This window comes from Glycine max, chromosome 3 (genome assembly GCF_000004515.6).
Source record: "Glycine max cultivar Williams 82 chromosome 3, Glycine_max_v4.0, whole genome shotgun sequence".
Classification (NCBI taxonomy): Eukaryota; Viridiplantae; Streptophyta; class Magnoliopsida; order Fabales; family Fabaceae; genus Glycine; species Glycine max.
Window position 1 is genome coordinate 41,861,079 of NC_016090.4, and position 14,182 is coordinate 41,875,260.

The 14,182-nt window shown below is 37.0% G+C and overlaps 1 protein-coding gene and 1 non-coding gene across 2 annotated transcripts; both read right to left on the reverse strand.

The window, feature by feature from the left end:
* Positions 1-9,320: 9,320 nt before the first annotated feature.
* Positions 9,321-13,657, reverse strand: LOC100785252 (protein ABHD11). Its single transcript, XM_003521427.5, has 5 exons — positions 13,219-13,657; positions 12,900-13,135; positions 10,915-11,027; positions 10,280-10,420; positions 9,321-10,035 (listed from the first exon to the last, which is right to left on the reverse strand). The coding sequence occupies exons 1-5, from the start codon at positions 13,451-13,453 to the stop codon at positions 9,786-9,788; spliced, it is 975 nt and encodes a 324-aa protein (XP_003521475.1). The 5' UTR covers positions 13,454-13,657; the 3' UTR covers positions 9,321-9,785.
* On the reverse strand, positions 13,599-13,678 carry TRNAL-UAG (transfer RNA leucine (anticodon UAG)). The gene has a single exon. It is a non-coding gene; the product is annotated as a tRNA-Leu (tRNA).
* Positions 13,679-14,182: the final 504 nt, after the last annotated feature.

Sequence of the window (14,182 nt, forward strand, 5' to 3'; positions counted from 1 at the left end):
ACATTCATTGGCATAGATTGAAGGATGAAGTTGTGGTGCGTGATCTGTTTTGGTGTCACCCAGATGCAGTAAAGTTATGCAATGCATGTCATCTAGTGTTTTTTATAGACAGTACCTACAAAACAAACAGGTACAGACTCCCACTACTTGACTTTGTTGGAGTGACACCAACGGCGATGACATTCTCTGCTGGGTTTGCATATCTGGAGGCTGAGCGTGTTAATAATATTGTATGGGCTTTGGAACGATTTCGAGGCCTATTTTTAAGACACGATCGCCTCCCTCTTGTTATTGTCACTGACAGAGACCTAGCACTGATGAATGCAGTGAAAATTGTGTTTCCCGAGTCTACTAATTTGTTGTGCAGGTTTCATATCGATAAGAATGTGAAGGCGAAGTGCAAATCTTTAATCGGGGAAAAAATGCGTGGGACTATGTAATGGATAACTGGGGTACTTTGGTTGATTGTTCGTCCGAATACGAGTTTCATGAGTCATATCAGAAGTTTCAAGTTGCTTGTTCGCCTTGGCCGATGTTCGTTGACTATGTTAACGACACATGGATTATCCCCCACAAGGAAAAATTTATTACAGCATGGACGAATAAGGTCATGCACCTAGGCAACACAACAACAAACAGGTATTAACAACTGATTTTATTTGTTAGTAACGATTAATATTAAATGGTATTTAATTGTTGTATATTTTCATGTTTGTTGTGTATTTTAAATGTAGGGTTGAATCAGCTCATTGGGCTCTCAAAAGAGTACTACAAAATAGCGTTGGAGACCTATGTAGTGTTTGGGATGCCATGAACAACATGATCACGCTGCAACACGTCGAAATTAAAGCATCCTTTGAAACCAGTACGCATGTGGTTGGCCATGTATATAAAAAAACCTTATACAAGAGGCTTCTTGGGATGGTTTCGAGGGATGCTTTAAATCAGATTGCTTCTGAGATTGACCGTCTACGTTATCTCGGCAACAATCTCTCTTCTTGTGGTTGTGTGATGAGAAGCACGCACGGGCTTCCTTGTGCATGTGAGCTTTCTAGGTATACTGCTAGCAGCATCCCATTGGAGTCAGTCCATCTTTTTTGGAGGAGACTTTGCTTTTCAGACCAAGGGTTATGTGAGACGGAAGTCACCATCAAGGAAGAAATAGAGGTCATATCTAAAAGGTTTGATGAACTTGATGTGGCTGGCAAAGTAAATCTGAAGAGTAAACTTCGAGAAATCGCATACCCTGATCATAACTCTATGTGCCCTCCTCCATCAAAGGTGAACACTAAAGGTGCACCGAAGAAACCGATGAAAAGAAGTCAAACATCCACAAAGCGTGATCCGTCTTACTGGGAGTATGTTGATGTTTTTCATTCTGTTCAAAGCAGCAACTCTCCAGTGAAACGAAGTGCATCATGTTCTCAACCGCGTCAGCCAACAAGGATCATCCCGATGTTGGATCAATTTGCGTCATTCTTTCAAGGTTTCATTCGTGACGTTGTGGATGTGAAAGCGGACGGTAACTGTGGATATCGGTCCATTGGCGCTTTATTAGGTATGGGGGAAGATTCGTGGCCGTTAGTGCGTAATGAATTGCTTAAAGAACTTGGCAGGTGGTCGCATGAGTACATGAACCTCTTCGGTGGCACAGAGAGATTTGAACAATTAAAGTTGTCCCTACTTGTTGATGGATTTTCAAAGGTATGTTTTTAGGTTAATTTTTTTTAATAACAATGTTTAAATTACTTACATGTGTATGTTTGGTTCATTCAGGTTAGTGTGGACAAGTGGATGGATATAACAGACATGGGATATGTGATTGCTTCACGGTATAACGTAATCCTTGTATCGTTGTCCCAACAACAAAGCATGACATTTTTCCCTCTTAGAAGTCAACCACCACCTGACTCTTCTGGCCACCGCATCATATGTGTCGGTCACGTGTTTGGAAATCATTTTGTTCAGGTACATTGAATATAGTTAGTGTAACAATTATGCAATGACTTCGCTTGTTCGTTTGGCACGATCAGCGCATGATATAATGTTTGTTCATGTACAACAGGTTTATTTGAAAGACCATTGTCCGTTGCCGCCCCCAGCGCTGTTGTGGTCAACCAATTGTTATTCTCAGGCAAAGCAATGAGCAATTCCATATATTAGTAGAATGCAGGAATACACAAGCTTGATGTCATTCAAAACACACTATGTAGACCTAAATGAAGACTAAACATTCATTGTTTATTTATTTGTATTCATTATGCGATATAATTCGTTGTAACCCGTCACTAACCAATTAATATTATCAACTACTCGTTTGGTTAAGCAAGGAAATTGTTGGTCCAACAAAAATCATTTACGCGTACAGCATACATCATTGTCATAATTGACAACACATAATGACATGCATGCGTGTTACAGTTTGAGCGTGACAACACATTGGTTGACTTCAGTACATATTTTGAAACTAGCAGTCGCTCAACAACACATTTGTTGACTTGACTACACATTAGCGACAACACATTGGCTGACTTGACTACACGTAAAATCATTTCCTATTTCATCATGGCATCAAGATATAGAACAGAAGTTTCATAGTTTACCTGTAAGAAAATTGGCACGTAAATGGAAATGGTTCTTCATCTATTTCGTAGAAAGAGCTCCAACCCATAAGTGGCTGAGACTCCATGATCATGCTCCAGACACGAAGATATATAAAGACGTTGAAGTATTGAAGAAGGATTATAAGTCCCTTCCTTGCTGAAACAGTAGTAGAACGTGGGGAATATGAAAGGAAGTTGGCAATTTATATGAATACGAAATAGGAATATACGATGATGAGAGTGAATCATATGTAACTTAAGGTGGCTATTAATTGCTTGGAGAATGTGCGCGCCGCCTTCTATGCGTGAATGCGTTTTAATGGTGACGATGAGTATGCTTGCGAGAGTTACAAGAATACAAGGGGAATAAGAATATTCCAAGTTTGAACTTTAATGAACTCTCTTGCTTCTTTAATGAATAGGTTTTGAAGATTGTGATCGTGGAGCTTCTGTGCATTTGGAAAAAAAAATCCCAAACATGGGTACTTGAACATGGAAAAGGGTTCATTTCCTATTTTTTTTCGATTTTGAGGCTTTGTTTTGACGTGTTAGTTGACGGAACTGGGGAACGGGACTATTTTTTTTGGATTCTTTGACGTCCAAACATGAGAAATGGCCGCCCTCCATTGTCTCAGGGCACAGGCACACCCACGCAAAAAAATCCCAAACATGGGTACTTGAACATGGAAAAAGGGTTCATTTCCTATTTTTTTCGATTTTGAGGCTTTGTTTTGACGTGTTAGTTGACGGAACTGGGGAACGGGACTATTTTTTTTGGATTCTTTGACGTCCAAACATGAGAAATGGCCGCCCTCCATTGTCTCAGGGCACAGGCACACCCACGCAAAAAAATCCCAAACATGGGTACTTGAACATGGAAAAAGGGTTCATTTCCTATTTTTTTCGATTTTGAGGCTTTGTTTTGACGTGTTAGTTGACGGAACTGGGGAACGGGACTATTTTTTTTGGATTCTTTGACTTCCAAACATGAGAAATGGCCGCCCTTCATTGTCTCAGGGCACAGGCACACCCACGCAAAAAAATCCCAAACATGGGTACTTGAACATGGAAAAAGGGTTCATTTCCTATTTTTTTCGATTTTGAGGCTTTGTTTTGACGTGTTAGTTGACGGAACTGGGGAACGGGACTATTTTTTTTGGATTCTTTGACGTCCAAACATGAGAACTGGGGAACGGGACTATTTCCTGATTTATTAATTATTTTAAAAACTTTTATTTTTTATGTAATTCTTACAAACAAAACTCATGATTCTAGGTTCCCTTTTTTTAAAAATAAATTTAAAACAACCGTAAACTTTGCTTAAGGACCACAAACAATCGGAATAACAAACTATATTATAAAATAATAAACTGTGCAAAACACGCCAACTATATTAAACAAAAACTGTAATAATTACAAATATTCATGTCAACTACAACACAACAATATAAATACAATGATCAATGGTCCGTGCGGCGTCTCTGACGAGCCCTGACCGTCCCATCAGCACTGGGTCCCCCTCTCGCGATCGTCAGGCAGTCCTGCATAATGTCATATAACTCTGTGCTTGCAGTGACTATCCTAAGGTTGAGCACACACTCCAACCTCTGTGCAATCGCCTCATATCCCTCGTAATCATCCTGTCAAAGTCAGTAAAAACATTTATTATGAAATTCAAAATAAACAACAACTCATAAAACATTAAACGCGCAAATAATCTTACCACATATGGAGGGGGGTCAAATGCCACTGGAACCTGGGGGCTGGGCGGCTGTATGTAGTCCTCAGGGTCTGCAGCTGGTGCATCCCTCTGCTGGTCAGCTGCCTGGGTCGGTGTCATGAAAGGGTGAGATATGCGGAAAAACCACTCAATGTAATCCGCAGATACCTGCCCAGGCACTAAACAAGGCTGACCCGCAGGTAGTAAGTGATCCGCAAACTCCATCCACCTGTCATCTATCTGCTCCTGTGACAATCGTGCACTAACAGGCGGCGGAGGGATGCTCTGGATGTAACCGAACTGGCGTACCACCCTCTCCGGTCGAACTGCGACGATCATAGGACCCCATCTGAGCTGACCCTGGAACGATGAAATCTCCTGAAACGCCCTAACACCCCGATGCTCCGTGTACGGCAACCAGGACACATCTGTGACGGTCAAACCATCACAACGTGCCCTGTAGGGTGCTCCTGTGATGCCATTCATGTGCGCCTTCGACGTCAACCACCGGGAAGCACGTGGGGACGTCTCCTGGTATGTGTCGTCAGTCACGCACTGATGCACACTAGGGAAGTGCTCATAGATCCAGCACTACACAATAATTGAGGTTAACATAACATAAAAACATGTTTAAATCATAATCGAACCTAACATATTAATAAACACAAAATTTACCTGAAATAGCGTCAAGTACCCCGCAAGCTGTCTGGTGGTGGTCCTACAAGCCTCATCTAACTGGTCGTACATATGAACCAGCGCGGCAACCCCCCAAGCGTAACCACCACTATGAGCGAGGTCCCGGAAAGCGTCAAGATGGACCACATGCACGTATGTTGCACTCTTATTAGCAAAAGGAGTGCAACCGACAAGGTGCAGCAAATAAGCGCGAGCTGCGACAATCCACCGCCGGGCCTGACATCTGGTCTCATAAATGTCACGAACCCATCCTAATCGTACATATGCTCCACGTGTGAGCGCTGTCTCGGCTCTGGCCTCCTCCGCAGACACTTCCAGCAACTCCGTGAGCAAGAATCTGGCCTCCTCCGTAGAAAGAGCGTGGAAACTGTGCAAGGCGCCAGTGATGGGCAAATGTAGAATGGACGACACATCATCCAATGTGATCGTCAGCTCTCCTACTGGAAGGTGGAAGGTGCTAGTCTCACTGTGCCACCTCTCCACAAATGCGGATATAAGTCCAGGATCGCCAGTAATAACTGAACAATCTATCAGTGGACTTAATCCTGTGGCAGCCACCAGGCCTTCAATCTCAGGCACTGGCCTCCCAATCAGTGTCAGCTTCCTCCCATGTGACACTAACTTCAAATCAGGACGTTCCTGATTTGAAGTACAAATTATACAATTATTAAAAAAAAATTAATCATAAACAAATAAATAAACAATGACAAATAATTAACAAATTAAAATACCTGTCCACTCCACACGGCATGTGCAACATGCTCGGCAAATGATGTGAGCACTGACGGGTCACGTGGACCACCAGGGAATCCCTCTGCAGCATCATCACCATCTGACCCCTCACCACTATCAGCACCCTGTGCGTCCGCACGCATCTCAGGTGCCTCCGTAGGCTGCTCAGGGACATCATCAGTCATGTCAGCGACGTCCTCAGCCATATCACATCCCTCCGTAGTCATCTGATGAACGCGTAGCCTACGGGCTGAGGCAGTAGGCCTACGCCTCTCGGGAACATCGCCAGCATCCTCGCCAGCAGCTCTATCTCTGCCTACAAATCTACCTATGGCACGACCTAAACCTCGTGTTCTGGCCATGATCTGTAAATCATGTCGAACACGTTTTTTTTTCGGTCAAAATATACACAATTTTCTTTATAAAAAATCAACTTTATTTATAAACAAATAAGACTAACTTAAATCAAATCATTTTCACACATACACGACCTAATTTTAAAAAAAAAAATTAAACAACTTCATTTATATAAAAAAAACAACTAATGTAAAATAAAATTATTAATAAACATGCACAACTTAATTTTTTTTAAAAAAAAATAAACAACTTCATTTATATAAAAAAAAACAACTAATGTAAAATAAAATTATTAATAAACATGCACAACTTAATTTTTTTAAAAAAAAATTAAACAACTTCATTTATAAAAAAAAAAAAACACAACTAATATAAAAATAATTCATTACTAAACATCCACAACTTAATTTTTAAAAAAAATTAAACAACTAATGTAAAAAAAAAATTATTTAGTAAACATCCACAATTTTTTTAGTAAATAAAATACTTCATTTATAATAAAATAAACTAATTAATTATAAAAAATTAGTATTTTTATAAAACTTCCAAAACACACAACTTTAATTATAAAAATAGACAACTTCATTTTTAAAGAAAAAACACTAATTTAAAAAAAAACAATAACAAAAACAAACACAACTACTTTTATAAAAAAAATTAATTTACAAATTAATATTTAGTAAAAATACACAATTTAAATTATAAAAAAAATATGACATCAAAAACCCAAACTTCATTTTTCATAAAATCTAAAAAACAAAATAACCAAAATAAATAAAATAATTCATTTAAAAAAAACAAAACAATTTCTGTTTAAAAAAAATTTTAAAAAAAAAACACAAAAAAAAAACAAAAAAACCACTTCCGGAAGAAGTGGTTCTTCCGGAAACACTCCGGAAGAAGGGTTCTTCCGGAAAGGTCTTCCGGAAGTTTGAAACTTCTTCCGGAAGTGGGCGTCTTCCGGAATTCTTCCGGATGAACCACTTCTTCCGGAAAGTTCCCGGAAGACGTTTTCCGGAAGTCTTCCGGAAGAAGTGTTCTTCCGGAAGACGTTTGGTTACTTCCGGAAGAACACTTCTTCCGGAAACTTTCCGGAAAACGTTCTTCCGGAACTTCCGGAAGAACCCCTAACGGGTCTTCCGGAACACTCCGCCGTCAGCCTCTGTTCCCCATTTTTTCCGGCGTCCTCTCCTCTCGTTTTCTACCGTCCTCTCCTCTCGTTTTCTACCCTAAAGTTACTATCCTAAGGTTCCACTGCTACAAGTTATAACAATGTTGTATCAAAGGGGAGTTAGGGAGACTAACCTCGTTCGCGGAGAAGAAGAAGACGACGTTCGCGCTTGCCTTGCCGGAGAAGAAGAAGCAGTTCGCGGAGAAGAAGAAGCAGTTCGCGGAAGGAATGAGGAATGAGCAGTTCCGGAGAAGAAGAAGCAGTTCGCGGAAGGAATGAGGAATGAGCAGTTCCGGAGAGGGGGGGGCTTTTTATAATTTTTTATTAAAGGGCAAAATTGTCCATTCATAAAAGTTGCTGGGTGCACCAGCAATATTGCTGGGTGCACCTAGCATCTCCCATTTGTGATGGCTGTTCTCTTCTGGGCTATATTTGGGCTCCATTTTGCGTTAGCCTATTTGGTGAGAAAATAGCTATTTGTACCCTCTTATTTCTAATGCACTCCCATTTTAATTTCCCATCTCCCTAAAAATATACTCCCCTTCATCATTCTCCTTAAGTCTCTCACCCAAGGCTTCTCCAGCACTGTCAAACACATTGTGCAAGTAGCAATTCCGCTGTCAAAATTAAAGTATGTAATTAAAAGAAAATTGGTTAATTTTTATAATAGGTTCCCTTTCTCAATCAATATTGAATTAAGCACCCATTAAGCACAACATGTGATATGTGCGAGTATCGTAAAGACATTTTGTATTATTTTGATCGGATATATGAAAACAAGAGGAAGAAAGAAGAAAAAAGGAGTAGGTATGGCCTCTTTCAAAAAGAAACAAGAAACAAAACGATCTCTGACCGCTATGTAGAGTATAAAAATGTAGGGAGTTATTGCATAATTAAACCTAGACGAGGATGAAGAAGCCTTCTTTGTTAACATTGGAGATAGACTTAACGAGAGCGAATAAAGGGAGTGTATTATCCATTGGTTTCTCAGGCTCTTTGTCAAGACAATTCAACAACAAAAATAGTGTATTTTTTAGGATAATTTTGGAATAAAAAATCAAAAGGGAGTGGATTAGTAATAAGGGGAAATGGAAATAACAATCGTTTTTGGTGATCGAATGTTTTTTTTATATGTCAATCAATTAAAAATACCATAAATATAACTTTTAACGTAATTTTTATAACAAAAAATTATATATGACAATATATAATTAAATAATTGTGTAAAAAACATTTACGTTGTCGATAGTCGTATAGTTTAAGAAAATATTTTGTTTCCCATTTTCCAAAGTTTGTTCAAGAAGCAATGAAAATGTTTTGTTTTCATTTTTTTCCCGTATAAACTTCAGGAAACAGGAAATAAAGCGATTTTCTTTCAAACCAAATGGCTCCTAGATTCTTTTAAGCTTAATTCTTCTTTTTTTATATTACTGCTTAATTGTTCTTTTGATCCTTATAATACAGTTAATCCGTGATTTTGGTTACTCATGTTTAATTTTGCAATTTTCACAACCCCCAACTTTAAAATTGTTTAATTGTGTCATTGTAATAATTTTTTTCGAATTGATAGAATAACTACTGATGTAATTTTGTTTCTGTATTTCATAAAATATAATTATATGTCCATAATCAATTTTCTTCAATGACTTATTCTTTTATCAAATAATATTTTATCAATCGAATAATTTTGGAAATTTTTAAACCAAAAATAGTTTGTAAAATATGTTAACCACAATTGAAATTGATTTTTTTTTTCAATATCACAGGCTGTATTTTGTAATTTATAAACTAATTTCTCCCTACATAATAAAATGTATAAAGTAGATAAGTGGTGTTGCTTATTACTTACAGTTTATTGACCCGTGTTTGAGCATAATAAATCCATTTTTGCAATGCATTTTCTCTTCTTTTTTTTATCATCTGTATCTCTTAACGTTTTACATAATACTCCTATTTCTTATACATATTTCAAATAAGTTAAGTGACTTAATAACACTCATGCTTGTTTAAAGACATACTACATTTAAGGGGTCCTGAGTTCAAAATTTTATAATTAAAGGGAGGTAAAATTGCAGAGTTAAAAATGCAAAGTCCAAAATCACATATTAACTAAATTAGAAAGACTAAAATTATATCCACCAAAGTTACAATTAAGCAATTCTTTTATTGAAGAACACTGTAGTAGCTGAAAGAAGTTTATTTTCATACCAATTAAATGGTATAAACACGTACTCATGCGCAACACATGCATGCACATATCTAAACAATTAAACACATCTAAAATAAGACTTAGTAAGTGGACATGACAACTATGAGTCCTTATGGGTTTTATTTAGTTGTGTAGTGGTTGTTTCAAAATCTGCGCAAAGATATTCGCATTACAATGAATTGTATGTAAAATAAATTATTTGGTAGTTGATAAATTGTACATAAATAATGTAAGAATTTCGACTCTGGACGCAACAATTTTCAACGATGGATGCCCCATAGTTCAACTAAAGCAGAACTAAAGGGATGCTATCTTGGAAGCCACGATCTCAAGAAGTCCCTTTGGGTTATCTACGTGAACCCAATGACCAGCATTGGGAAGAACAAAGAAGGAAGCTTTCCCAGGAGAGTCAGATCCTCCCTGACTGGCTAGTTTCTGGATCCTGTCAATAGCGTCTTCGTCCCATCTATCACTTTTTTCAGCACGCACAATTACTATTTCCATACCCTTGGGAGGGTTCTCCAATAGATTCCAATAGGACTTTTCACTGTAGAATTGTAACGTTGGGGATTGTTACTTTTGTGCTGTAGGGGAAGATCGCAGAAAACACTCAAGAGAAACAAAGAACAAGTTTAAATGAAGTTTTCAGACACTCATTTTGTTTTTCAAAAGAGGTTACACTCCTGTTAGATATTGTTTTATGTTTTTTATTTCTGATCTCAAATTTTTGTATAGAAAAGACGAAAAGATTATTTCAAATGTTTACTCAAACCAAATAATGCTTCATTTACCAGTAAGAATCAAACATCTCCTTAGCATTTTGAATATCAAATATCCATGTCTCATGATCACCAACTTTTTTCAGGTTGGTGCCTATCCAGTCTGACAGTGCCTTAGGGTAACCAAGTCCCATCAGATGACCCACAAGCCACCTGAAAAAAAGGTGTAGTGTACATTTTAGTCCAACTACAATATAGATTGGCACGAGAAAGATTTGTATATCGTACATTTGTGAATTGTGATAGTGTTTAGAAATTAATACACTGCACTTTCAACAAGATTCAAGACACCAATAATTTAGACATTAGACTTCCACTGAATATCAAACGCAATGTGCAAACTTTGGTATGCACTTCATTTGATTGTAGACAGAAAAGCAGATCACATACATGAAATTAAATGAAAAATGGAAAAATTAATTCTCTCTCTACAATCTCCATGATTCCTTGGGAGACACAAAATTAGTTTCATACATATTGTTTAGCATGTTTCATTTAGCTTGTGCTCCAAAAATGCTACTGGAGGAAACAACATATATCAGGTCATAGATAATGTCCACTCGGTACACCAAAAATTATAACTGGCCTACTGAAAAACTACTAACATGATAAGAGAATAAATTCAGGGATATAGAATAGAATCTCACTTCCGAGATGAGAATTGGGATGGTAAACTTTGCAAGGTTGCTAAAACATTTCGGACTTCATCATTACTGTTTTCTTGGTTCACTTCTCCAGGGACAGAGTCCAATACCCAGAGCTGTTCTTCAGGAGGGATAAAAAGAGAAACATACAGCGGACATTAGGCCTATAGTACAAATGTTTAAAATTAAAATCCATAATACAAGGTTCTTGAAAATTGCAGAATTTCAGACAGAAGGTGATAGAATTTATTAAACTGAAATTTTTTATACAAGTCAATTTATTCTCTGTTCTGAGTCTAGTATTTGTACATGTGGTGTTAGACTTCTCTTGGAAGCTAACAATACTAACAGGTTCTAACTAACTGACAACTGTCATAACAGAATGTAACCTATAGAAGTTTGGATAACCTATAGTGATACACTACTACACAGACCGTGTTTGGATAAATTTCTCCATAAATTCTTATAAGAAAAGAAAATAATAAGTAAAATGAATTAAATTTCTCTCATAAGCTAAAATCAATTTATGCACTTAACTTTTATAGAAGTTTCTCATCTAACTTCTCCAAAAGCTATATATATATATATATATATACACTTATGGAGAAGTTTATCCAAATAGAACCATATTCTAACAAAAATCAGAATATTATGGCACAGGAAGCTTAGAAGATGAAGAAAATGCAAAATATATCAAAAACATCAAAAGCTTGATCGTATATTCATTAATTAACGAGTGAGAAGTTTATAAACTGATACCATTTCCACTCATGTAAGGATACAAGGGTTGCATACAAAATGCAGAACAAGTTTTTTATAGTTTATTTTATGTTGCTCAAATGTCTAAATAAAAGAAGTATTTTGGAACTATGTATAACTTTAAGCAAGTTAAGCTATCTCTATCTTCATATCTGACAGCGCTACTTCATTTATCTCTTAAAAATTCGGTTGAAGCTAGTTATTGGTAGAGAAGTAAATTAAATTATTATAATTCATGACATCATAATTCAGAAAAACACTTCTCTGATGTTTTAGAAAACACACACAAAGGACAAAGAAATTTCAAAATGCAAAGTTCTACAAGAGTGAACAATATACTGATTCAAAGCAGACTTACAAATCTTATAATGTGCACAGACATCATTCGTATGGGAAAAAATAAAGTTCCAGATGGGTCCATCTTACTTATCCCTAAGACAAGAGAAAAATGGCAGCCTTGCAACACCAACAAATCAACAATACATTTTCATGTACTGCAAGGTATGCATATTTTACAAGCATTACAGTCACTAATGAATGCTGTTATACCTTTATCCTTTTTTATACGAAAATCAAATCATTCATTAATAGGAAAGGACAAAAGGGTCCATCAATACAGTCTTACAGAGGCTTGTCGAGGCACCAAGTCTTCCCACACACAATTTTGGTAGGACCTAGCAAGTGGTGTCATAACATGTGCTGGTTTAATGCTATCTCTTTTCACAAGAGATAAAGATAAAAAGTTAAAACTCTATGCTAACTGAATACAGTCCTTGAATTTGAAGAGCAAGTGTGGACTTCCTTTACTATCCTTAAAGCATGCGCAAACAACTTGAAAAATGAAAATCAGACTCAGCTTCAATCCTCTCCATCCTATAATTAATTGTCAGTTGCAGACTCCATCTCAAGGCTAAAACTTCTGCTATCTATGATGCTACATTAATCTTAAAAAAAATAGCACGCTGATACCTATGTTGCATCTCACTCTCAGGTCTGAGTATTGAATATACATGTACAATACAATACATAAAATGTGATAAAAAAATGATTAAAAATAGGATACGCCTATGACAACATATTTTACCCCTACACATAAACATACATATATTACATATACATTCGCAGCAATGTGAAAAACATGAGTCACATGAACCACTAAATAACTTTTTCGTTATTATTGAATTCGACCGTTGAATTTATAACTATCCATTGCAATAGAGAAGAAAAACCTGTTTAGGCAACAAAGCAGAATGGCCATAGTCACCACGGCTACAACTCTCAGCAAACTGCAAAGCCACCTTTCCACCCATGGAATGCCCTATGACAACCTCAGGCCAAGACCAGCCTTCAGCCTTCACCAAATCGACCAAATCTTTGGCCGCATTTTCCATATTATGAGGCGGATTCAGTTCCCTCTCCGTCGATTTCCCGTGGTTCCTCATGTCCAACATCACCGTCCTCCAATCTACACGGAAACAGAAAATCGATAAATAACAATTAAGTTCAGAATTAGCAAATAAAAAAAAATGAGAGCGGAGCATGAGGTACTGGAAGAGGGAGAGGAGTTGGAGAGAGAAGCCAAGAGGTTGCGAGAGAAAGATCTCCAGTTTCTGGAGGATCCCAAAAAGCCATGGATGAAAACCGCCGTTGAAGTGTAGGGTTTGTCCGGGTGAGCTCGCAGTTCTTCGTAGGCTACGGTTTGCAACCACCTTCGACTCGCTGAGTTGAGGAAGCGAGTTAGGAGGAGGGAGGAGCTGTTTCTGCATCTCAGAGATGCCGCCATTTTCTGCTTTACTTTTTACTTTGACTGGGCTTTTAGTTCTTCTGCCTGTGGCATACCTTAGACCAATGAAATGGAACCAAGGAATTGAGCTAAATAATATAGTGAATGTAATGAAATTATAAACCAAAAAAAATGAAAAAAACATTGACAGCTGTGGGATTTGAACCCACGCCCTTTCGGACCAGAGCCTAAATCTGGCGCCTTAGACCACTCGGCCAAACTGTCACTTTTGTACTATCTTATAAAAAAAACTATATAATATTCAAAAAGTTTTGTCAAACCTTCATATCCGAGATTATACATTTTAATGTAGCTTTCGCAACGTAAATTGGATTTTGAAAGTGGCTGACAACCTGACGGCATGCACCATGCTTAAACTTTTCCGAATATTTATGCACATAATATATAGGCATATAGTTCCATGATTGGCCGATAGTGTTCATAAAATATAGATTGGGAAAAGAATATTTGGCTTCTAAAGTTGAGTATTAGAAATCAGGCATATGCTATTAAAAAAGAAACCCAAACTTAAAAAATTTATTCTCATTTTGTTTGACATATTTCATTCTAATTTTTTATTTATTTATATACAGAAAATTGGAAAGAAGAAGGTGAGAAAAAATGTTAAATTATGGTCTTAATTTTTAAATAAGCTCTTAATATGTAAATATGTATATGATATATCCCTTCATGTTTATCAATTAAACCATTTAATAAAATATAAATAAA